Source organism: Paramisgurnus dabryanus, chromosome 1 (genome assembly GCF_030506205.2).
Source record: "Paramisgurnus dabryanus chromosome 1, PD_genome_1.1, whole genome shotgun sequence".
NCBI classification, from domain to species: domain Eukaryota; kingdom Metazoa; phylum Chordata; class Actinopteri; order Cypriniformes; family Cobitidae; genus Paramisgurnus; species Paramisgurnus dabryanus.
The window spans coordinates 71,744,449-71,769,686 of record NC_133337.1 but is presented as its reverse complement, the minus strand read 5'-3'; the positions used below and the strand labels follow the sequence as shown (position 1 = coordinate 71,769,686).

Sequence of the window (25,238 nt, the reverse complement as noted above, 5' to 3'; positions counted from 1 at the left end):
ATTCACAAATAGATGCACATTTACTGGTGATCTTGATGCACAGTACAAATGTATTTTACCATCCACGAACAAATGTCGTTCCAAATATAAAATTCAGAATTTAAATTAATGTGTATTGATTCATACAAATGGAGACATGTATGTGAATAAAAATGCAAAAAATGAGATGTGCATTTGTGGTTCAGGTGACACGCCTGCATTTATCCCGTTCTGTTTATTTGGATTTTGAGACTCATTTCCCCATGTAAAGCATTATATGAGCCAAATATAAACAACTATCGATGAATAAACCAAACAAATGCATTTCATTTTTGTGTCCGTAAAATTCAATATTCAAATGAATGTGCATAGATTTGTACAAACAGAGACATTTGTGAATTTCAGTGATTATATTTTGTATCATTATATCACAATTTGTGCATGCAAAAATGCTGATGTGCATTTGTGAATCAGGTGATGCATGTAAATTCACATGTTTGGTTCATTCAAATTTTGCGACTTTTGTTGCGTGGTTTGTATTTAACCAAACAGGATGAATGCATGTACATCACCTAATTCACAAATGCACATTGATGTTTTTGCATACACAAATTGTAATAAACTAATAAAAAATATAATCACTGAAATTCACAAATATCACAATTTGTGCATGCAAAAACAAAACCACCAATGTGCATTTGTGAACCAGGCAATGCATGTGGATTCATCCTGTTTGATGCACATAAGTAGTAAATATGGGGGACATACTGTCACATAAAAATGATTGATGGTGCCCTTTGACCTCAGGGAGGGGCTAACCTTTTGACCCCAGGGAGGGGCTAACCTTTGACCTCTGAGGGAGGGGCTGACCTTTTGACCTGCGAGGGAGGGGTGACCTTTGACCGGACCTCCCACGTCGTGAACTTTTGACCGGACCTCCCACGTCGTGAACTTTTGACCGGGACCTCCCACGTCGTGAACGTTTGACCGGACCTCCCACGTCGTGAACTTTTGAACCGACCGCCCACGTAGCATTGAACTTTTAACCGGACCGCCCACGTCGCGTTGAACTTTTAACCGGTACGCCCACGTCACGTTGACATGTTTACGTCCGGGGTTATCTCCGGGGCGCGTTAAATCATGTCCTCCTACGATAAAACAATAAAAACAGTGTTTACACAAGTGGTCTTCATTAAAACACATTCCATGTTCCCATCATAATTAATATAAAGTGGGGCCCAATATGTATAATAAAAGCCAGGGAAATCAGAGTTACAACATTCACAAACATGGATAGGCATGCAGCTCGCACGGTACTCCGGTGAGTGAATGGTGAAATAGCATGAAGCATCTCGCTATGGCGACGAAAAAATTCAACTTTTAACATGCACCATTTTGGAATGCGTGACATCGTTATAATCTGCAATGCTGGCACTGAAATATTGTGAAATCCTCTCATTGATTAGTTTCATTAAACACAAATTTTTATGTGAAATGATCAAAGAAATTAAGTGTTCTTTCTTTTCTTTTTAACGTCATCCTGGCTTCTAAGGTTATTTTTATGGTGAAAATAAACTGTAATTAAATAAATTAAGACTAGAAAATATGTTTAAATTTAACTTCCTCTAAAAATCTTAGCACTAAGCACGGATTCGACTGATTAAAAAAACATTTCAATAGTACCAACAGAATAAAAAAGGTTTCTCACAGCAGATGAAATACAATCTAAAAGAATAATGAACAATGAATTCTGTCAAGATGATGATTTTGGTGGATTTTCTCTAGAAAGTAAAAATTTATGTGTAATTTTTTAATATCCTATTCTGCATTTTGTATAGATGACCTGATTTTCAAAACAGAAATTATGTTTTTTTCAAATAAACTGTTCAATACAAAGATATGGTATTCTGCCACTTACACAGATCGTAGTCCTTAAAGTTGCATTCCTGAGAGATGCTTCCACTCTGAATCGTAAATCGTTATGGCAGTGCCGTGTGAGGACCGAGATATTTTGTTTTTTAACTCGTAAAGCATGTCCAGTCCTCCTGCATTAATGCAGATTGCGTTGCTTTCATCATACTAATAAGTACAGCATAAGTAAAGACAAAAAGACACATATTACAAAACATTACCCGTCTAAAAACTGAGACTTTTAACTTTAGGTTATTAGTATATTAGGTTTAGTATAGTTTTCAGACTTTCAGAAAGAACTCATCAACTTAAAGAATAAAGCACTTATCAATTACATTTATTTTAATCTCAGAAACACATTTTCGTCTAGTATTTATTATTGCACCTGAAATACAAGTACCTGAGACATGCTCACACTCCTTAGCCAAAACACTAAAACTTTTAGTGCTTTTGTATTTAATATAATATTTAATAATACTTGACAAATTACTCCATACAAGACAAACAAATTAGATGCATTCAATGAACACAACATACACAATCTTACTTCATCACATGCTTTGATGCACTCATTTCTCTGTCTCTGCTATTCTCAGTTAGTAATGTCTATAAGACAGAAGTTAAAAATCAAACTACTTACACATTTAAATTTAAAGTCTATTTAACTCACACTACTCTTTACCTAGAATAACATGTACTTCTTCCGTGGTGACAAAGCGAGGTACATGATTTCTTCAATTTATATAAACACAAGTAAACTTTTTATTGTAAAATAATCAAATAAAATAGTAAGTCTAAAGACATAGGCTAACTGATGATCCTTACATAGGAAATACCCGCACAAAATCATCTAGGTATATTCTTAAAGCGACGTTGGTATTATTACAACATAATATATGAATAATAAATCAGTATATACTATAAAGATTCACTTTGCTATCATTTCCAACTAATGTTGATTTATTGTGTTGTACTCAAAACATCTGAACTTCAGTCAGCTTTTTGGGGGGCTGAGCATTAATTTACTTTTTAAAGATTTCAACATCTAGTTGATTTTTAACCCTTACCTATACATGTTGCTTGGCTCACTGTAAACCCGGCATGCTTACCGTTATGTTTACCTTTAAATGACAGTGAATAAAATAGCACTTACCCATAAAAACAAAAAATGACATCACAGAAAACAGTAACAAACCATCTGGTAAATCGTGTGTTGTAGAACAACAAGTGAAATCTATGTGTTAGTTTAGATAAAAAATACCCTGCTTTATTATATACAGCTCCACAAGACAAAACAAAGATCTCACGTAGTCCATCATGTTACACCGGCAGTTTGATTATCGTGACTTCCGTGTCCTTTAGTGCACTAGCGGCATTATGGGAATTGTAGTCATTTTCAAGGCGAATTGAATGCTGTACATGTTAAAGGTGCATTGTGTTACTTTTGAAAAAGATCCTTGACAAAAATGCTAAATAATATACATATCTATATTATCAGTGGTGTATAAGGACCTTACATAATGAACTGAATTGTTTTTATTACCTAAGAACGAGCCATTTTCATGGAAGTCCACGTCATATACAGTAGCCCTAATCGTACAAACTGCTCTACAGAGCATGCTTCACCCCTACGTTGTCTCAGACGATGACATGTCTATCCTGCGATAGCTATCATATGCGTTTTAAAATTGAAGTCTTTTGCAATTTACAATCTCACCACTAGATACCACTAAACTCTACACACACCACCTTTAACTGGCTACTGTTTCCAAGATGCATTACGATCTAAGCCATCGCACTGGGAGAGAGAGTACATCATGAGACATATTATTTACAATTTTATTTGTTGTTGTTGACACAATTTAATGTAAAGTGGAAGATCTTATTAATTTATAAAAAAAAATAACATCTTAAAGATAACTATTAGGACTGAAACTAAAAACCAGCGTATCAGCTGTGTACATCGTGAAACTGATTTTATTTAATGTGTTTTACAAGTTAAGAAAAATTGAAGCGTTCCACATAAGAAGCAAGAAATCATTTTCCTTTGGGTGCGTAGAGCGTAGAGGATGATAGATAAAATAAAGAAAAATGTGTTTTACCATGAAAGACCTTTCTTACTGACACTTTAATATTCTATAGCTTCATGACTCACACCGTTGACTATGTGATGGGGGGCGTGCGAATTGCTGTGTTTAGAAGGGACGGGTCAGGATTTTTAGGTTTCAAATCAGAGCCTGAAACTTGGAGCTCTTACTGCTCAGATACGACGCTCTTGCATGTTCGTATAGCGGCAAATTTGAAGGCTACTTTCAGGAATTCTTCATTAAATTGTTTAAAGCAAAGTTTTTAACACGGCATAGCTCAACTGTGCAGGATTCAAGGAGTTGCAGACGCTATTTTTGAGGACGGTGCAAGCACGACCGGAAGCTTAACAAAATCAGGGAGAGACTTGTGGACGTACATTGTGTAAAGTTGACGCTGCGGATTCTTGAAAAGAGAGCACAAATGTCACTTGAGCGTGATCACAAACGCAAGATGCCGTACGCGCGCGGTCCTCCAGTTTTTAAAGAAATGCTTTTAGAACACTGCAGGAGTGAGCTTATTAATCTTTTTTATGCTGTAATATCTGCAAATGCTGATGTGTGCTTGCCGCAAAATTACTGCGAAACTGATGCCGTGCGCGTAACCAACCTCAAGAAAAAAACAGATGTCGTGAAAAGTCTGGACAAATCTTTTGATAAGATGGTTCAAGTGTCTGTTAACGCCGATGAACCGATCAATGTGTTCATCAAAAAAGCCCTAGATGCTATGTATGAATGTGATGATGAGGAGGAGTTTGACATTGCTAACATCCTCCTCATGTCTGCATATGTAATAGATGTATGTGTTGCAGTAGCGACAAAGAAGGACCAAATCAATGTGCGTGAAATTGTTGAAATTGCTGCTGACTTTCTGATCGACAAGGGTCTTGGCACATGCATACACTTTCTATTGAATCTAGACAACATCATAACCTTTGATGATGCTTGAAAACAATGCGAGTTCTTGGGACACCTCGTACACCTGAAAACACATTCGCTTTTTTCACAACCTAATTTTAAACATTTGAACATGGTCTTTTAATTTTTCTTCACCTTCTTTCCATCTATAGGCTGTTTATTTGATAAGTACTGGTTTCAGCTTTTAGAAAGTTCGTGATAAACGTTTGTGTGTAATGTTCCCGCTTCATTCGGTCATTTGGACATGTAGAAATCTTGTTCATAAAAAGCGTGACACTTGTTATGTTATGTAAAAATAAAAGTGACTTGCATCAGTATGAAAAGCTAAATCCCCATGCATGACCTGACACAAATTTGGTGATTGTGTTATTTAGTGATTTTTACATTGACACGTCAGTTACTTTGCATAAACTATATAACTCTATGAAACTTGTGCTTCAATAACTGAATCATCATTTCAAAACTTATCAGGACCATTTTAAGCACATTACAATTCATTTATTTACCATTCGTAAAACATGCGTAGTTGCAACACTACCATTCAGTTAGACTTTACATTTCTAGACTGTGTTTTTTCTCAAAGGTTGCTTATATTTACAGACAACACACTACACCCAAGTGTATCTTAACAATGGCAAACAGGAATAACAACGTTTGCAAACAAGTGTAGTTAAGCACTTTGATTTTTGACATAATTTACAGAAAGCAACAGTGAATCATCAAAACGTTGCTAGTTTTTAAGTTTCCGAAAGTATACATTTTTTTACTTATCACACTGGTCCTCGCAAACAACCCAGGAACGTTATTCATCTGAACACTTTCACCAAACCTATGTCTTTGCTGTTTTTAGCTGTATTTATTTAGACAATCTTTTGTTTTCATAGTTTTGATCTGTTCATGTCAACTTTCTTCTGTATATCTTTCTCAGATTTCATAAAAAAAAACATGCATTTACCTTTAAAACCTTCTTAATGTATTTATTACTTATCCGTTATTTGTTATACTGTATGTCATATTTTTGAGTTTACACCATTCATTTTTATAGAAAGTTTCAGAAACTCACATTTACATGGAATTGTGATACATTTTACATTTAATTATCTCTAGGAGTGAGTGCTGATTTAACACGGGTAAACTGTTATCATGCCGCAATCCTGAAGGTTTATAAGCCAAACAAGAGTCCTTCAACACCTCACACATCATATTGATTTCGTTTAACTGAAAAACTGTAAAATTATGTACAGACCAGTTCAAATGGTAAAAACAGTAGTAAGAAAACAAATAATGTTTAACTAGTACAATCGTCACTTATAGTTTTGTCATATATTGATGATATGATGTTTTATCTTTCAGGTATTTGTTGAAGTATTTTGGCACAACTGTTTATTCCAATCTTTAAACAGCCATACATGACAAGAGTTTTTTGTTTTTGTCTGAAGCGACATTAAGCATCTTATCTACAACATCGCACTGTAAATTTATAAAAAATTATACAAACCATCCTCAACACAATATACTGAAGATGCTGTAAAGTGTTTAATCACATGGTTCTGATATCACATGATACATTTTCAAACAAATTCAAAGTTACATTTCACTATGTTCGCATCACAATTTACAAGCACTTAACAAACACTGTCTGGTTTAGTCTTATTTTTTAAGCGCATTGATACCGTTACACTTAGCATGCACTGCACTATTCCATTATTCCATTGGAATCAGGGCTTCCTTCAGCTTATCTTCAAATACCTCATCAAACACAAGCCTGATCACATCCTCCACATAACTGTAGAAATATTGCAGTCAATAAATCTTTTGTTTTGATCATTTATTTCCCTGCTTCATACATTAAGTTTTTAATTATGAATGTATTTGAAATAAAACAATACTGCTTACGGTATGTCACTTGTGTGTTTTGGTGACATAGCCTTGTACTTTCCCTCTCCTGCTTTTGTTACGGCTTGGTGACATTGTAATGGATGGCTGCAAGGTACAAATACCTGTAAAATATAAACAAGCAATTAATTTATTGTAAAAGTAAATACTACTTTATTTAACACAGTTACTAAAATACTTAAATACCTGCACAGCATTCCAATAAATGAGAAAATCAAAAAAAATTTGCTGCAAATCTGAAATCTCAGGCTACGGACGGCAAAGGCATCCACTGATGATGGTGATGGAAACATTGTGAAACGATGCTACTGCCTGGGTTCCTATTATTATGCAGAGAAAAAAAACTTTATCATCATCAGTTATACATCTAAGACTGGTAGTGGTTTCACTAGCTAAATACATCATATGTGTTACACACCTTTGCTCCTCATATGCCAGTCTGACTCCTTGTACTGTGTGTAATGATGTTGCATGTTTGCATGCAGTGTAGAAGGATGTGTCCAGCTGCGAATCTAGGATATAGACAAATAAAACAAACATGTATTCAGTCAAAAATACATATTATAACAATAGAGTACAACGACTATAACTCGTTAGACTATTCATTAAAACGTTAATGTATTACATATTACATGGCCCAACATTAGCAACACACATTACGTGTTTACTTCGTTTCAAAATCTAAGAAAGCTTCAAGTAAATACAACAGTAAAATACAAATGATGTTTTATTAACAAAGTTCGGGAGGAGCACGTTCAGATAATTAATCACAGGTGGAAGCACTCAGCAATTATACACAGGTAGAAACACTCAGCAATTATACACAGGTGGAAACACTCAGCAATTAACCATGAGAGGGTACATATAGACTCAGCAGTCTTACCTCGATCCATTGACAGTTTGTAGCATTAGTAGACTCTTTGGATCAGCTACCATGTCTCAATCTAGCTCTTCATCAGACAAAGACGTAAACATCCCCAGGGATGCATTTTCGCATGTCGCCAGTCCCACTACCATTCCTGCTACGTCGAACGTCACACCTGAACCCAAGGCTTCTTCTCGTGGCCGCACACCGGCCCGATCATCCCAGCGTTCTCCAAGATGCCGAGGCCAGCCTTCGCCGCCCCCGACAAGACCTCCATTTTCTTCCAAGGCTTCCTCATTCCACTCGGCCACCCCGACTATCCCACCCATCGGGAAGTGGACCGTAGCCGGCCTGAGACAAGCGCTGGGTAACTCGGATATACAGGCTTCTAGAAAAATGAATAAAGCTGAGTTGTATGATCTGTATGTCTCTCTACAGGTGACTCCCAAGATGACCCACAGACAGAGCAAAGCCCACAGGGCCCAAGATTTACCTGTCCAGCCACCTCCATTGTCTGCCCATTCAGAACACGGCTCACTTCGCCAATCGAGTCACAGCAACAGGGCTCCAGCGAGTCTAGGCCACGCCCCAGTTTTCACCATGACAGGTCCTTTTACACCTCTTGACAAAACCCAGCCCTCCGCCATTGCCTCTGCCGCCGCAGCTCCGCAAATGGTCGGGCCCAGTGTCCTCCCTTTAGCAGCTCAGTTTCATAACCCTCATAACCCTTTTCTTTTTCAGTGGCCTTCAGCTCCTGTCACAGACACTAGCGCAAAGCTATTGCAGCTAGCAGCACAGCCTAATCCATGTCAACAGTCTCTCTACCCATTAGGTTACAACCCCGCCCACATACAGCGGCATGCAGCTTTACCATCTCAAACAGGCGTGGGCCTGCCTCCATTTGCAGCTCAAGCCCACACTTCATCCTTTTATCCTTCACACCTTCCAACTAACTGTCATTTTCAAACCACAACAGGTCACTCAAGCACGATGCTGCCGACCACATTCGCAGCCCCAAATTATACCCTTCCCAGCTCTTCTGCACAAACTAAATCACCTTACTCTCTCTTCACAGCTACTCCGTTGCCCGTGGCGTCCAACGCAGTTGCCATGGAACCCCCACCAGTATCTAAAAACATCCGTGCTCTGATCCTCTCAGAAATTCAGGATGCTGGCTCCAGAGGCGGTCAAATCCCCAACTTCAGTACCTCACTATTCGCGACCGATATTCCCATAACCCACCCGCTAAAACCCCTCCTCGATGCATCGCTCGACAACATCCTCCGAGCAGTGTCTCCGAGGACCCTCCAATCTTACGTGACCGCTTGGAGAAACTTTAGAGCATTCCACATCTCCTATAACATGCCGTTCCCCGATTTCTCTCTCCTTTCTATCACCTCATTTATTTCCCACCTTAATACCATTAAAGGCCTCCAAGTAGGATCCATTAAAGGTTACCTGAGCGGCATTCAGTTTTTCCATAAACTCATTTACGGCGCTCCCTCGCAGGAGATAAATAATTCTCAAACCTCCCTCCTGCTTAAAGGTATTCAAAGATCCCAGCCCACCCGACCCGACACCAGACAACCGATAACACTAGACATCCTCAACAAATGCATTCGTACCCTCCGCACAGGCTACCAACCTCTCAATACCGCGCAAACACTCGACGCCATGTTTATCCTAGCCTTTTTCGGCTTTCTTAGATGCTCAGAACTTGCTATTACTTCTAAATTCAATCCAAGAAACAACCCCACTATCTCAGACTTATCAGTACTAGATGGAGAAACAATGTCCTTTTTGATTAAACAAAGTAAAACTGACCAAACCAAAAAAGGCCATTTTATCTATATTTTTAATCTTCCGTCACCAATCCATCCATACCAGTCAGTTCGGGCATATCTTCAATGGAGAAGCTCCCAAGCCAAATCTCCTGCAGAACCCCTGTTCATAGACGGATCAAATAAACCCGTGTCACGCTTTTGGTTCCAGAAACACCTCAAATCTGTCCTCCAGCAGTCAGGTTTCCCAACAGAGCGCTTTTCAAGCCACTCATTCCGCATAGGGGCCGCAACTACAGCAGCCCAAAAAGGCCTTTCCCAACATCAGATCCAAGCTCTCGGGAGATGGTCCTCAGATGCTTTCCAAAGCTACATCAGGACCAACCGTTTTCATATCAAAAAAGCCCACCAAAGCCTCATCGACTAAAACCCTCTGGGACACTCAGCAGGGTTAGCGAGCATTGGTCTCCCAGATGACACAGCGAGAAATCTCCTGGGCAAACACTAATTTTTTCTTTTCTGTTTTTCAGCACCCCAGGAAGGGGAAAGTTTACAATCAGTGAGCATGCTATAAGTGGAGAGTCCCCACGCAGTCATGAAGGAGCGGAGAGTCTCTGCGCAGTCATGAGGGGGTGGAGAGTCTCCACGCAGTGTGAAAAAGTGGGCAGCGTCTCCACGCAGTTGTGAAAGAGTGGAGAGTCTCCACGCAGTGTGAAAAAGTGGGCAGCGTCTCCACGCAGTTGTGAAAGAGTGGAGAGTCTCCACGCAGTTGTGAAAGGGTGGAAAGTCTCCACGCAGTTGTGAAAGGGTGGAAAGTCTCCACGCAGTTGTGAAAGGGTGGAAAGTCTCCACGCAGTTGTGAAAGGGTGGAAAGTCTCCACGCAGTTGTGAAAGGGTGGAAAGTCTCCACGCAGTTGTGAAAGAGTGGAAAGTCTCCACGCAGTTGTGAAAGAGTGAAAAGTCTCCACGCAGTTGTGAAAGAGTGAAAAGTCTCCACGCAGTTGTGAAAGAGTGAAAAGTCTCCACGCAGTTGTGAAAGAGTGAAAAGTCTCCACGCAGTTGTGAAAGAGTGAAAAGTCTCCACGCAGTTGTGAAAGAGTGAAAAGTCTCCACGCAGTTGTGAAAGAGTGGAAAGTCTCCACGCAGTTGTGAAAGAGTGGAAAGTCTCCACGCAGTTGTGAAAGAGTGGAAAGTCTCCACGCAGTTGTGAAAGAGTGGAAAGTCTCCACGCAGTTGTGAAAGAGTGGAAAGTCTCCACGCAGTTGTGAAAGAGTGGAAAGTCTCCACGCAGTTGTGAAAGAGTGGAAAGTCTCCACGCAGTTGTGAAAGAGTGGAAAGTCTCCACGCAGTTGTGAAAGAGTGGAAAGTCTCCACGCAGTTGTGAAAGAGTGGAAAGTCTCCACGCAGTTGTGAAAGAGTGGAAAGTCTCCACGCAGTTGTGAAAGAGTGGAAAGTCTCCACGCAGTTGTGAAAGAGTGGAAAGTCTCCACGCAGTTGTGAAAGAGTGGAAAGTCTCCACGCAGTTGTGAAAGAGTGGAAAGTCTCCACGCAGTTGTGAAAGAGTGGAAAGTCTCCACGCAGTTGTGAAAGAGTGGAAAGTCTCCACGCAGTTGTGAAAGAGTGGAAAGTCTCCACGCAGTTGTGAAAGAGTGGAAAGTCTCCACGCAGTTGTGAAAGAGTGGAAAGTCTCCACGCAGTTGTGAAAGAGTGGAAAGTCTCCACGCAGTTGTGAAAGAGTGGAAAGTTTCCACGCAGTTGTGAAAGAGTGGAAAGTTTCCACGCAGTTGTGAAAGAGTGGAAAGTTTCCACGCAGTTGTGAAAGAGTGGAAAGTTTCCACGCAGTTGTGAAAGAGTGGAAAGTTTCCACGCAGTTGTGAAAGAGTGGAAAGTTTCCACGCAGTTGTGAAAGAGTGGAAAGTTTCCACGCAGTTGTGAAAGAGTGGAAAGTTTCCACGCAGTTGTGAAAGAGTGGAAAGTTTCCACGCAGTTGTGAAAGAGTGGAAAGTTTCCACGCAGTTGTGAAAGAGTGGAAAGTTTCCACGCAGTTGTGAAAGAGTGGAAAGTTTCCACGCAGTTGTGAAAGAGTGGAAAGTTTCCACGCAGTTGTGAAAGAGTGGAAAGTTTCCACGCAGTTGTGAAAGAGTGGAAAGTTTCCACGCAGTTGTGAAAGAGTGGAAAGTTTCCACGCAGTTGTGAAAGAGTGGAAAGTTTCCACGCAGTTGTGAAAGAGTGGAAAGTTTCCACGCAGTTGTGAAAGAGTGGAAAGTTTCCACGCAGTTGTGAAAGAGTGGAAAGTTTCCACGCAGTTGTGAAAGAGTGGAAAGTTTCCACGCAGTTGTGAAAGAGTGGAGCAGCCACGAAGTATGTTCATTGTCATTGTCTCTCCCACGTTTCACCTTTCCTATTTTTTCTTTCAGGCGATCTCCCAGTACGATAGTCCCCAGACCGCTCTCAGGGGACCTCCTGGTCAAGGAACCAGGCCTCACCTCGAAGGCCAGCCCGCTAAGCTCTGCACTTCTTGGGGGGTATTTAGCCAGGCGGCTGTCCGATGCTCTCTAGCATTTTGGGGGGTACTCTGGGTTCGGGCCAAGTCCGAGCTCGAAGCCCTCCCCCGGACAGCACGCCAAACACGCATTCTAAATTACTCTATAAATTATATGTAAGTGTGAACTCGTGAAATGATGTTTTATTAACAAAGTTCGGGAGGAGCACGTTCAGATAATTAATCACAGGTGGAAGCACTCAGCAATTATACACAGGTAGAAACACTCAGCAATTATACACAGGTGGAAACACTCAGCAATTAACCATGAGAGGGTACATATAGACTCAGCAGTCTTACCTCGATCCATTGACAGTTTGTAGCATCCCACCACCACCCCTTCTCCACACTTCTAGTTCTAAAAACCACTTACACAGGGGGGTACTCTGGGTTCGGGCCAAGTCCGAGCTCGAAGCCCTCCCCCGGACAGCACGCCAAACACGCATTCTAAATTACTCTATAAATTATATGTAAGTGTGAACTCGTGAAATAACTTTAAACAAATCATCTGTACTTAAGAGTTTCTTGAGTTTGATCATGAGAACAAATTTTACTGGTAACAGTTTAGCTGGCATTTGTATTTGTATTTAGCTTAGCAACTTAGCAAGTTTGTAAACATGTCTAAACCAACATCGATAAAAAAAACGATAGTCTGCATAATTCAACATACACGTGTGTAAATATGGTACGTTGTTTATGAAATACAGTATTACAACACAAAACAATTAGCTTGCAAGCTTAGCTCTACACGCACATTATGTTAATCTCCGGTTACCGGTTACGTAATGTACAGTAAAAGGCAAATAATAAACGTGAATACTTACAGCCTGTGATCCAGAAGTGCACAATAATCCAACTTTCAAGAGGAGACGTCGTGCAAATCCAGCTTCGGTTCATGAGAAGCAGTTATTGTGAAAACTCCGTGAACAACTTCTGACTGGATTTTTCCGGAACCGTATTAAAGATGATGTCCTCTGTGGAAGTCCATAAAGTGCTATTTTGCCCTCGCATCTAAAGAGACAGAGTCTACTCAAGAGATTTAATCGCTTAAACAATGAAACAAGAGTTTGCAAACAGAGTCAAAGGGACTCACAACCTCCGCCATTTTAGCTCTCTTCTGACTCGGCGCTCCCCACCCCCGTCTTTGAGGGCGTACCCAAGCAAAGCAGAGAGGGCTGAACTATGATAATGTTGGTCTTATCTACGTCACTAATCCCAGGAAGTAAACTGTTGCCTACAATCCGAGTGTTTTTTGTAGTCCTCGAACGTTAGAGACGATAACTCGCGTCATCGTTTTCTTTGAGGTATGTACTTTTTGAATATCGTTAGCATGTACTAATGCACACTTACACACAAAAGAATGTTTAAAAACGTGTATCCCATAATAGGTGCTCTTTAAAACAAAAAAAGGCAAAAAATTAACAAAATCTGTGACATTGGATCAATGGAACTCCTCCCCTATGGACCCTATTGATAAATGTTTTCTAACTTTTGTATTTTTACAGTCTTTAGGATGTCTAAGAAGCAAATGTTCATGATCCCTACTTGATATATCATCACATGTTGGTCCAAATGAACATCTTCCATAATAAGAGTTACTATTCAAACCATTATATTGGTATTATATTTATTGAACCAAAACAGAAAACCAATCATACAGTCAAATATGTGTATATAACAAATGGGTTTAACAAATCCCCATTAGAATAAACTGAAATAGAAAAAAGTGATTCTAATCAAAGGTCAAAAGGTCAAGGGCAATGATGTCTATTCCTCATACAGCAGGTCTTCATAATCAATCTCTTGCTCCTCGTCGTCTTCACCATCTCCATCCATCTCCTCAACTGTTTCCTCCAGCAAGTCAGTGAGTGAAGTGGGGAGGATAGGTCCACAAGACCACACTGGTTCCAGGGTACTCTCTTCAGTCTTTTCCCAACCTTGGCCTGGATCATGGGGCTTGGGACACCAGAATATCGGTGTGGCTGCTTTCTTGTATATGGCCAGACGGTGGTTGACACGGTTTATGTGTGGGACCAGGTTGTCTCTGCAGGGCTATAGATATGGACCGTGTTTAGGGTCTCAGGTATGTCTACCTTAAGAGAGCGTGTCTTATTCCGCTCATAGAGTGGGAGCATTCGTTGAATTTCCAGAGGGTTGGGGGCATCAAATCCAGGTTTCACCTCCTGTATCATGATCCCACCGGTCCAGTTCACCACATTTGAGCCATGAATGTTTGTCGTTATTTTGTTCAGATTGTCCCACTCTAGATGAAACACATAGTTTCCCTCTCCAGTAATAATTTGTGGACCGAGAGAGATGGAAACCTCATTGAGGGCCTTGGTTAGAGCAGTCTCAAGTTCCAAGCCAAAGTCATAAGTTTCACAGTGACCTAGCCTACTGAGAATAGTAGTTAGTAGTTTACTGCGGTAAAGGTGACGTATAGTGGTACACAGGAGGATATGCTTAGGCAACTTCCACTCTCCCTTTGTCACAGCACGGCAGATGTCCTAAAATAATTAAAAAGCAATTAGTATTGAAGTGTTCAAACAACTATTGTGTACACAAAATAAAACATGCAATATTTAAAAGGCAAAACATACATTAAAGTAGAGAGTTGTAATACCTGACTTATAGACAGCACAAGGCGTCTTGTCTTCTCACTCTTCTCCAAGTCAGCATCACCAGAAATCATAAGGGTCAGGAACCTCATGAGATTAGATGGGAGGAGGTCATCCAAGGACATGACCAGATCATCAGCTGTGGGAGGCCAAGGAAGAGAATTTGACTCTCTGTAGGTCTTCTTGATTGTACCACGAAGAAGAAGGGCCACATCTTCATACTTGTCCGTGCTCCCCATCTTATATGCATTTCTCACCGCATCTAAGATGGATAAGCTAGCACTGAATATCAAGCAATGGGTGATACAACCCTTCAAATCTGCTGTGACCATTGAAATGCCAATCCCCTCATGCTTCTCAAGTTTTCTCTTCAGTTTCTCACTTCTGTACTTGGGATTGGGGAAGCCATTTTTCTCCAACTCTTGCGTGTAGACAAGACGCAGTGATGCAAGGCGCACAATCTTGTTCTGTCTTATCACTTGATCTTGAATGACATCAAGTACAGCATTAAATGACATTTGATGTGCAGCAGCCATGGTAGTCTGCTCTGTTTCACTGACAGGGTTGGTAGCAAGGGCTTTACCTCGGGATGTGATAAGCTTTGCATATTTCAGGTTGAATGACTTGCGGCATGACTGATGGTAATTAGCTTCTCTCGCAAAAAGGTCCTCACCTTGCACCATGCAATGTAGACGGTGAAGTCCAAGTTCAAAGGCTTGAGGCGAAATCTGTTTCCATGTAGGCTCCTTCAATGCTCCGTCCTTAGTCTTATATACTGGGAACTTGATGCATCGTTCGGTCTTTCCCAATACTTTCACTTCCAGCTTTCCACAGAAGATACACTCAGGGGGGAACAGCTGTTTAGCTGAGGAGGATCCACATTTACGTGGTGAGCGTGATGTTGAAGCTTGCTGAGATGTCACAGAAGGTCTTTCCTGCAAGCGTCCCTGGTTCTTTGTAAACTTTTGGTAGCAGGCTCGATGATAGCCAGTTGTTTCTAAATTGGCACCTACAAGACTCTCTGGAATGAGATTACAGACATCATCCATGCGAAACGGCGAATCAAGAACTTCTTGGAGACGTCTATCACGAATGTTGTGTAGCAGAGCCAGCTTGTCAGTAGCAGACCCTTTAATTTTACTAAGTGGTGTGAAATCTGCATGCTCAAAGCCATGTACATGTAAAATACACTTTTCAGGACCATGGTCTTTTGATTTGACACCATCATCTCTCTTGGATTTCTTTGTAGCAGGATTAAACTCTTCAGACTCACTATCATTTTCTTCCTTGTGTTTCTTTGACTTAGACTTTGACTTGGGCATGATTAGCAATGATCACAAACTAGCCAATTAGCTATTATAGTATAACAGTGTTGACTTTCTTTTTCCCTAATGTCTTCAATGCAGCTTCAAACTTGGTAGAGGAATATATTTTTCAGACTCACCATCGGTATCTCCCTTCTCTTTTTTGAGGATGATTAGCATGCATCAGTTTAAATTTCCCAGATTATCATCAATCATTTTCCGTTCCTCAGATTATCATCAACATTGGCTGTTAGTAGAGAAGCTGGGAAGATGGGCCAGCACTGATACAGTGTGGCACAGGATTTTTCAAAAAAAAAAAAAAAATTGTATTTGGGCTTGCTAAGTCTGGACTTTCTGATAAGCTTCAGTGTTACTAATTGCTCTAAGTTTCAAATGGATTTAAATCTAAATTAAAAACTTTATTTTTTTTTATTTTTTATTTAAACAATATTTTAAAGTGGGAAATATGTTTATTAGACACCTAAAGCATTACAAATATATAACAGTTTGAAAAGGACATTTGTCATTACAAAATGAACAGTTAGGGCATTGTGTAAATTTTATTTTTAGCTTGTTTGGAAATCCAAGGAGGCAACCAATATAGCCAGAAAATACATACACATGACAATATTTCAGGTGGGGATCATCAAAGTTTGTTTATTAGACATCTTACAGACTGTAAAAATACAAAAGTTAGAAGACATATATCAATAGGGTCCACAGGGGTGGAGTTCCAGTGATCCAATATCACCAATTTATTTAATATTTTTGTGTTTATTTGTGATTTTATGCACTATACATCATATAATCATGACAATCCTCATATCTATCAATTCCTCATGCAAAGATGAAGAGAAAATGGGGTGGATTGTGTCTGTAGAATGTATTGTTCAGATTCTATGTTGATTTAAAGTTTTCCTTTTTCACAGCCGAAAATCAAGCACGGACACAAAAGATGATACAAAAAATCACACATGGGACAATAATTTGCATGGGGAACATCAAAATTCCTTTTCTAGACACCTTAAGGATTACAAAAAACTAGGTTAAAAAAATATACCTTTCGGGTGCAGGTGAACCCCCCCTTCCTACCCTACTACAGCTCAGGCAAGTTCTGGGGTGTAAAACCATCTACCAGGGCTGAGTTCATACAGGACATTAATGCATGGGGCAAAGCATCCCTAATACACTTAATTATCCTGCCCACAGTTCTCAGAGATTTTAATTTAACCTGTGCAGCAAGTGATTACACAGTTTGTGTAATCATAATCATAAACACACAATAATCATAAAGCACAAGTAATTTTTACAGTTTACCACACTTTTGTTATTTTTCAGGCTGTTTACCTAGTGACTAATGAAAAGTCTCATACATGAAATTATCTTGTATGAAATTGATTTGTCCATGTTGAAAAATAGGGTGGATGATGTAGTGAAGTATAGACCCTTTTACTGTTTGTACACAATGATGACGTGGCAGCGTATGCGCGCGCATTTAGGCAACGGAAGTATCGTAAGAATCAACAGTGAAGCAACACAAACAGTAAGTTATTTTTAAAAAATTGACTTTATCAACATTTTCAACACAGCTACCAGATCCGTGTACTATAGTGGAGTGGATAAAAGACGTTAGCAGATGGCCAAAAATAAAGTTGCCAGATACATATATACGTATATTAGTATATTATATTAGTGCAACCAAACGCAACAACGGGACATTTTGATGTTGAGAAACCGTTTTAATAAACTTTCTGAGTTGCTACCACGTTAGAACCAATGGGGAATAACACCACTTCCGTTGCCCAAATGCGCGCGCAGGCTATTTGATCACGTGAGCTGTAAAAGGGTCTATAGGGTCAACAGTCATAGGCTACAGGAGAAACCCCAACAGAATCTTTGTATATATATATATATATATATATATATATATATATATATAGACCATTTCACAAGATGTAAACAACACTGGTCCAGAAGCACTTCCTGTTTCCGTTTTTTAACACTAGATAAACGTTGGGATAAAATAAACCAACAGAACATATAAACCTGAATTAACTGAAGTTAAACAAACATCTTAAAGATAATAATACATGTGAAATAAAAAAATAACTCACAAACTGTAACAGGAAGTGTTTCTGGACCAGTGTTGTTTACATCATTTGAACTGGTCTATATATGTATGTATATATATATACATATATATATATATATATATATATATACATATATATATATATATATATATATATATATATATATATATATATATATATATATATATATATATATATATATATATATATATATATATATGTGTGTGTGTGTGTGATTGTAACTTTTGTTGCCTTTTCAGACTTTGTTTTGACAAAGATCAAAATATTTCCCCAGAATAAAAAAAATAACATTATTCTAATTTCAACTCCATACAACTATTTAACATTCACAATTTTATTCAACAGCACACTTTATGCATCTCTTGTTTGTGTGTGTATGTGTGCGACACAGATTCAAATTTGCCGCCAATTCCCGCCCACAACGTCGAATGTGTCGTAGGTCGTAACAGTCGAATGAGCAGCAATGATTTGGTCACGTGTTTTAGAAGTTTGAATTCACAAACGGATGTCAGATGCGTCTCCTCAACGGGTTTGCTGTCTAAGGCTGCGTCCGAAACCGCATACTGTATAGTAGGTACTGAATTAGATGAAGTACCTACTAACTTGGCGTTAAAACAGTAGGTACTGTATAGTATGAATCCGGGTAGTATGAATGAGATTCGGACGTACTACATCCGCCATGTTGCTACATCACGTGACCTACGTCGTCATCACGTCATGTCATTTTAGCGGGAAAACAGCCGCGTGCCTCTTCTTCTTCGTTGGATAACTCCTCGTCCGGGGCATCATGGGATAGTGAAGCATCCATCGTATGCACACAGGGGGGCAGGGTTTCATATTTTATTGAAACAGCCCTGGGCACCGCCATTAGCTAGCGAACCCCCACCTGCTCTTAGCATTCCATTGACTCCCATTCATTTTGGCGTCACTTTGACAGTGAATAACTTTACATCTGAGGCGTTTAAAGACTCAATTTGTGCATCAATTATTTCTAAAGAAACACGAAAATGTATAAAAGGCTCCATTACCTTGTATCTTACGTTATGGCCCAGTAGAAGCAGTTTTAGTAAAACTATGCTAACGATTGCGTCATAACCACGCGACTCTCTGTCGCACAGTAGAGAAATTACCGTATGGACAGGAGGAGAAGCGCATGTAGAATATGGCGTACTGGCGTTAAACTTTAAAATAAATAAATACTATGCAAAATGACAAAGTAATTTATCAGAATACTAAATATACTTAATACAAAATGTACTCCTGTTCACGCTCGCCGTTTCTGCAAGATTCGGTGGGTGATTCAGATTTCTCTTGGCACAGCTATTAGAAGACTTACAATTGTCAGACAGGTTGCTCACGTCACCAAGCTCAGTTTGAGTCTGCGCAGTACGCTCGACCCCCCGGAAGTGTGAGCTTCTAATTGGCTTCACTTGTCTCTGTTGAATCCAACGGGGTCGCTGTGTCCATTTCTTTTACTGTCTATGTATGCACACTGCAAAATCTAACCGGAAGTAGTAGGTCATCCGGGTACTTTTCGCATACTGTTTTCGAATACTATGTATTCGGACATACTACTCGCCTTGCCTACTGCTTTTCGCGTACTATATAGTATGTAGTAGGCGGTTTCGGACGCAGCCAGTCCGGCTCTTTCCATTGATTCGGCTCTTTCGGCTCAAGCTCCGGCTCTACATTTTAGTGATGGCAGTCTGGCTCTTTTCATAGATTCGGCTCTTCTGGCTCGGCTCCCTTAGAAGAGCCGGTGTTATGGATCAACTGGGGATCGTGTTATCTGGGGACATGCGCGTGCACGCACGTAAATTTATCTGATTTACCAGCAGATGTAAGACGGCGACAGATTCGTCACTTTGATTATCCAAAGGAGCCCTTATGAAAACCTATATTAGAGCACCTATAAATGTTGTTATTATTATTTGAGACTTTCTTTTTCTCGGTGTCTGTTTTCATGTATTAAATGCCGTTCATAAGCGGGTTTTAAAAAGTTTTAATGTTAAGCCCCACCCATATTATTTTGAGACTAATCAATTGAAATTGGTTAGACGTGTGAGCGCAAAAAGTCTGCAGTCTGTCACGCAATAATATACTAAGTTAGCGTTGTGGAGCCATAGCCTCGTGGACAGTGCTTATCGCTTCATTTCAAACCACCAGAGTTCGAACCCCACTTCTGGGCATGCTGATTTGCTAGTCCTTCTTCATTCGTTTATGTTTATTTTTATTTTCTCACAAGTTAAAACCCAGCGTTTATATATTTTAAGTGATCATAACTGATTTAACAAATTAGCATTCAAAAGAAGTTCTTATATGAAACAACATCTAATATGAAACATATTCTTATAATTAGTAAAAGCACAAGCCATATGTCTTTGTGATAACTTGTAAATAAATGTGAATATACAAAATACTAATTTCATAATCAGAAACAACTGCAAAAGAAGAACAACCATATTTTTCATAGTTTTTTTTTTTTTTTTGCTAAATTACCAGTTGCCTATGCACTCAGGTAACATTTTAAATTCATTTTCAAATACAATACTACCACATTATGTGTATAAGAGAGCTTTCTATTATAGGATTGTAGAGCCTGCCAATCAACCTCAGGCTGATTTGCCTAAGGACACTGAACATCTGGCAAAAGTGTTCTTTATATGTTGAGTTATCTGAATGTAAAGCATATAGTTTTACCCCCGCCCCCCAAAAAACAAAACAATTTAGCACCAGCCGCCACTGTTAAAGACAACTTTGTTTGCAAATAGTAAGTTACAGCAAAATCCCAAATACTAGGTGATGCTTTAGATTGAGGTGCCAACTGAGTAATGATGTGTTCTGTATTTAAGAATGTCTTAAAGCATACATGTAAGAAAAATGATTGTTTCAGAATTTATGATGATTTATGGATATGTTCTGCTTGTGTGGTTACATTGAGCACTTTTCATAAAGCTTGCATAAACAGAAGGGCAGTAGGCCTGTTGAAGCTGAGAAAAATATTTTTTGAAACTTAGGATGGTAACAAGAAATAAAATCATCATCGCTTTATCATCTTTAGTAGCATTGATGGAGAAAACTGCAAGTCCCATTGTCACCTCATTATCCTACAGCATGGTGAGTTTTGAATAAAGACTATAAAGACTAAGATTACTAGTATGTCATAGAAAAAATCAGTTATTTATTGAGAAAGTTTACAGAAAACGATGTATTCTCCACATATCCAATCACAGAAACAAGATACAATTTTAAAGAGTTTACTTTCAGTTTTACACTGAGTTACAAAACAATATCATTTTGTAAGCATATGTAACGTGTATGGATGTAATTTCAAAGATCAGTCATTTACCTTAGATAATTCCAAATTTGTCACAAATTTCGATCTGCTTGAAACAATTAAAACAGATTGATGTTTGACTGTCATCTGCCTTTCTTAACTTCAGCCAAGCCCTACAATCAGAACATTAGTCCATTTAAGTCAGGCTAAAAGCGTATAGGCTTCATAAGAGGAGTTAGTTACCTTTGCATATTACTTCTTTGTTTGTGTTCAGGGTAGATCATAAAGATGCATGTATACACTGCTAGATCTCAGCTTTTGGTACAAGCAATTTAAAATACAGTCATTTGAGTACATTCACTTTAGAACAAACCAAATGCATCTCTATGCTGCCTTCAACTCAAATTGATATTAAATTAACTTATACAGTGTTGAATGCATTTAGTTAATTGTTTATCAAAAGAATGAACCCTTATTAATTACATTTCACAAATGTTAATGTAATGTAATGATATTTTAATCATGACACGTGATGGTACGCTACAGATGCACATTTCCCTACGATACAGTTGTGTTTTAAAGAAAATACTTACAAATGTACTTAAATCCGCTGGCAAGTTTAACGATAACATCCCCGAAAGGTAACGTTACAGCTGTCCCATTTTAACGTGGGCGTGGTGCATTTGGCCAAGCAAAACACGCTAAACTAATGCTGCCTTCACGTGCTATGGGAAAGATTATATTTTCCATTTGTGAACTGGTATGTACCAGCGTGTTGTGTTCAAGTGCATTTTCCATTTGTGAACTGGTATTTACCATTGCTTTTGTTGTCATTCAACCATTCACAACGTTGCTGCTGCTCTCCGCCATTTTGAAAAGGTCAAAGGTAATCTCATCTCGGCAACTCGGGCATCAAAATATTTTACGAGTTTCCCAGTGGAAAATACCACATGAGGGGTGTTCATGTGCATTTTCCAAGTGGGATTTTGGTATTTACCATATACGATAGCACGTGAAGGCAGCATTAATTTAAACTGCGGCAAAAAATAAAAACGGGAACACAAGCAGAGGAAAAAAAGTAGTCGAACATTGATAACAACAAATATAAATAATTTTATATATGTTTTAAATCACGGCGTTTGAAAATCAAATTTAACGAATCTGATGCTGTGCTGGTATATTAGGTAAATTTACGTGCGTGCACGCGCATGTCCCCAGATAACACGATCCCCAGTTGATCCATAACACCGGCTCCCCATAGATATATACACTAGATGTCGCCTTGGGGCTCTGAGCATGCGTCAAAACCGCCGCCATCTTAGAACAGGGGTCTTGTCATTGGAAGTATCTAGGTAAAGCAGCTATCTCCGCCTGTACTTCGAATTCATGAACGATGCCGGACTTTTGTGCTGCGCATGGATGAAAGGGCTACTAGCACTATGCATTACAGTTAAAAAAAGTAAATTTTCATAAAATTAAAACTTTTATTTTTTCCTGGACTAAACGCTAAATACATGTCTGACTGTTGAAACGAACCAAAAGAAAACAAAGAAAATCGCGTTGATGACGATTTATGGTGATTTTATTTCTGTTACACCATTGCCTACAATGACGCTGATGCGGGATTCCCCTGTTTCAAGATGGCGGCTCTGTTTGACGCATTCGGTCCAATGAACTGCTGTAGCCAAGGCGACATCTAGTGTACATATCTATGACCGGCTCCCCTGCCTGCACCCCCGTCAAGTGAGCCGTCATCTGCAAATGCATGGTCAAGCCAGCCGCAGCCTAAACTGTGTTGCACGTCATTTAGTAAAATTACGGTACGGATACTTACAGCGGCCAAAAAACTGAAATAGACCAACGCGATTCGACTTCGCTCGCGCGCCGAAAGAATTGACGGCTGCATGACGTCAAAGTACCGCGAGAGCGGGTCGAGAAATAATACGGAGGGTAATTTCGACTCGCTCTCGCGGTGTTTGACGTCATCCGCCTGTCATTTTTTTGCTATTTAATCGGTTCATTTACCCAATAACAAGATTAACAACTTATTTTATATTACACATTACAAATAAATTGTCTAATCACAGTATGAGACATTTCACTTTCAATTGTTGACAAAAAAAGTGTTTTTTTTTTTTAAGTGTTTCCAAATGTATTGTAACATTACCCAGTCGGCATTTCAACGTTGATTCAACGTTGAATCAACGTCAGGTACCAACGTTGAATCAACGTTGGATTACCTTTCGGTTTTGCAAAAAATTTCAACGTTGAAATCACGACGTTGTTTCAACGTCACACTTTCAACATAGGTGAATTATGGTTGATATCATGACGCAATTTCAACCTTCTATTTCCTTGTTGTTTTTAACACTAAATATAGATTTTTACTTTACACTGCAATGCTCACTAAATGATTTACTGTAAACGTGTCATTTTTAATGCAATTATCATATGAATGCAACTTTCTACGCATAACTTACAGTACAACCCCATTCATAAAACTAAACACTTCAGGAAGGTAAAGTTTAAATGTGGACAAATAAGATGGCAGGTGCCTACCCTTTCCAAATAAACATGAAAGCAGCTGTTAAAAATATTTTTTTATGGATAAAAACACATTCTTTCAAACAGTTAGGTTTCCAGTGAGTAGTGCAGAAGTGGAATTTTCTAAATATATAATAAAATCATAAAATATGAAACAAAATCATGTTTAAAAGTCATTTTATTAATCTGAATAGAAAAACTTTATTCAAGAAAAACTGCAAATATGAATTTTGTTGTTGGTTAAGTTGACAGTCTTCTTATGGCCATCACCACCCATCTATTCTGGCTCATGCTGTACTTCATACGATGACAGCATCTAAAGAGGGGAAAAAAAAAGATGTTTAATTTTCAAAAAATGCTGCATTTTAGCCCATGTACAAAAAAATCTTGTTATTGCACATCAGGGCAAGATGCGTTTTCTTTGATAGTCTGACTTGAAACATTGCATAGCCATCTGATGAAAGAACAAAGCTGTTGTGTTTACGAAGATGACAATGAGGTTCAATTAAGATCATCTACAGTGCATTCAGAAATCATACACCTTTCACTTTCAATTTTATGTTGTTGCATGATACTTTAATTGTTTAGATATTTTTACAAAGTAAAAACAGAATTTTAGAAACTTTTGCAAATGTATGAAAAAAGAAAACATATCATATTTAAATTACACATATTCAGACCCTTTGAAACAACATCTGCAATTTAGCTCAGTTGCCTCCAATTTCTCTTGAGGTTGCTGAGATGTTTCTACACCTTAAAGCATCCTGATGAACACAAAGATTTTTTAAGGAATGTCTGCAACCAAAATGACCAGAAGCACCATTGACTTACATAGTAGGATAAAAGAATACTATGGTAGTGAATGGTGCTTCTGATCGATTTGGTTACAAATGAATCCAATACTGAATGCTTAAGTGATATTAACTTTATATTTTCAACACGCCCAAATGAGATGCTTAACAAAGCAAACACTAACAGGTTGCTTTACGTGTGGGTCAAACAGCCTTTTGTGTAGTCCCTTACCAATGAAATCGAAGATGGACTTCAGAACTTCTGGACTGTCTGTGTAAGACTTTAAACTCGCTCAGACCAGCAAGGCATCTTGTTAGCAGACATCCCGACCTGATCAAAAACTTTTGATTAGGAGATGTTCTAATCCTATTTTTAATATATGTTTTACAAACTTACCACAGGTGATCTGGCAAAGCGACTTATGAAACAGCATCTTCCCAAATCTCCTCTTCAGGCTCATCTTAGGCGATCATTGCATTTGATAAAGTTTGGAAAAAGAAAAACATATTTCATTAGTATAGAAATATAAATGTAATCTTGTGGTAAGAAATACAGAAAACTGTGGCCCAAGTACAACTTTTAAAGAAATTAAGAATGTTTACATTTTTTGTCA

General features: G+C 38.9%; 1 protein-coding gene and 2 long non-coding RNA genes across 3 annotated transcripts in view; all 3 read right to left on the bottom strand.

Moving 5' to 3' along the window:
• Positions 1–25,238, bottom strand: part of LOC135734555 (uncharacterized) — a 149,867-nt gene that overhangs the window by 109,936 nt on the left and 14,693 nt on the right. Inside the window, exons 5-6 of the long non-coding RNA XR_010527413.2 lie at positions 25,022–25,085; positions 24,857–24,955 (exon numbers count right to left, since the gene is read on the bottom strand). This is a non-coding gene — a long non-coding RNA (uncharacterized lncRNA). The remainder of the gene's footprint in view (positions 1–24,856; positions 24,956–25,021; positions 25,086–25,238) is intronic.
• Positions 6,601–7,640, bottom strand: LOC141279867 (uncharacterized). The gene is made up of 4 exons (XR_012334710.1): positions 7,207–7,640; positions 6,975–7,108; positions 6,789–6,892; positions 6,601–6,678 (listed from the first exon to the last, which is right to left on the bottom strand). It is a non-coding gene; the product is annotated as an uncharacterized lncRNA (long non-coding RNA).
• Positions 13,645–15,975, bottom strand: LOC135734480 (uncharacterized). Its single transcript, XM_065253335.2, has 2 exons — positions 14,600–15,975; positions 13,645–14,483 (listed from the first exon to the last, which is right to left on the bottom strand). Exons 1-2 carry the CDS (start codon positions 15,914–15,916, stop codon positions 13,998–14,000), a joined length of 1,803 nt encoding a protein of 600 aa, XP_065109407.2. The 5' UTR covers positions 15,917–15,975; the 3' UTR covers positions 13,645–13,997.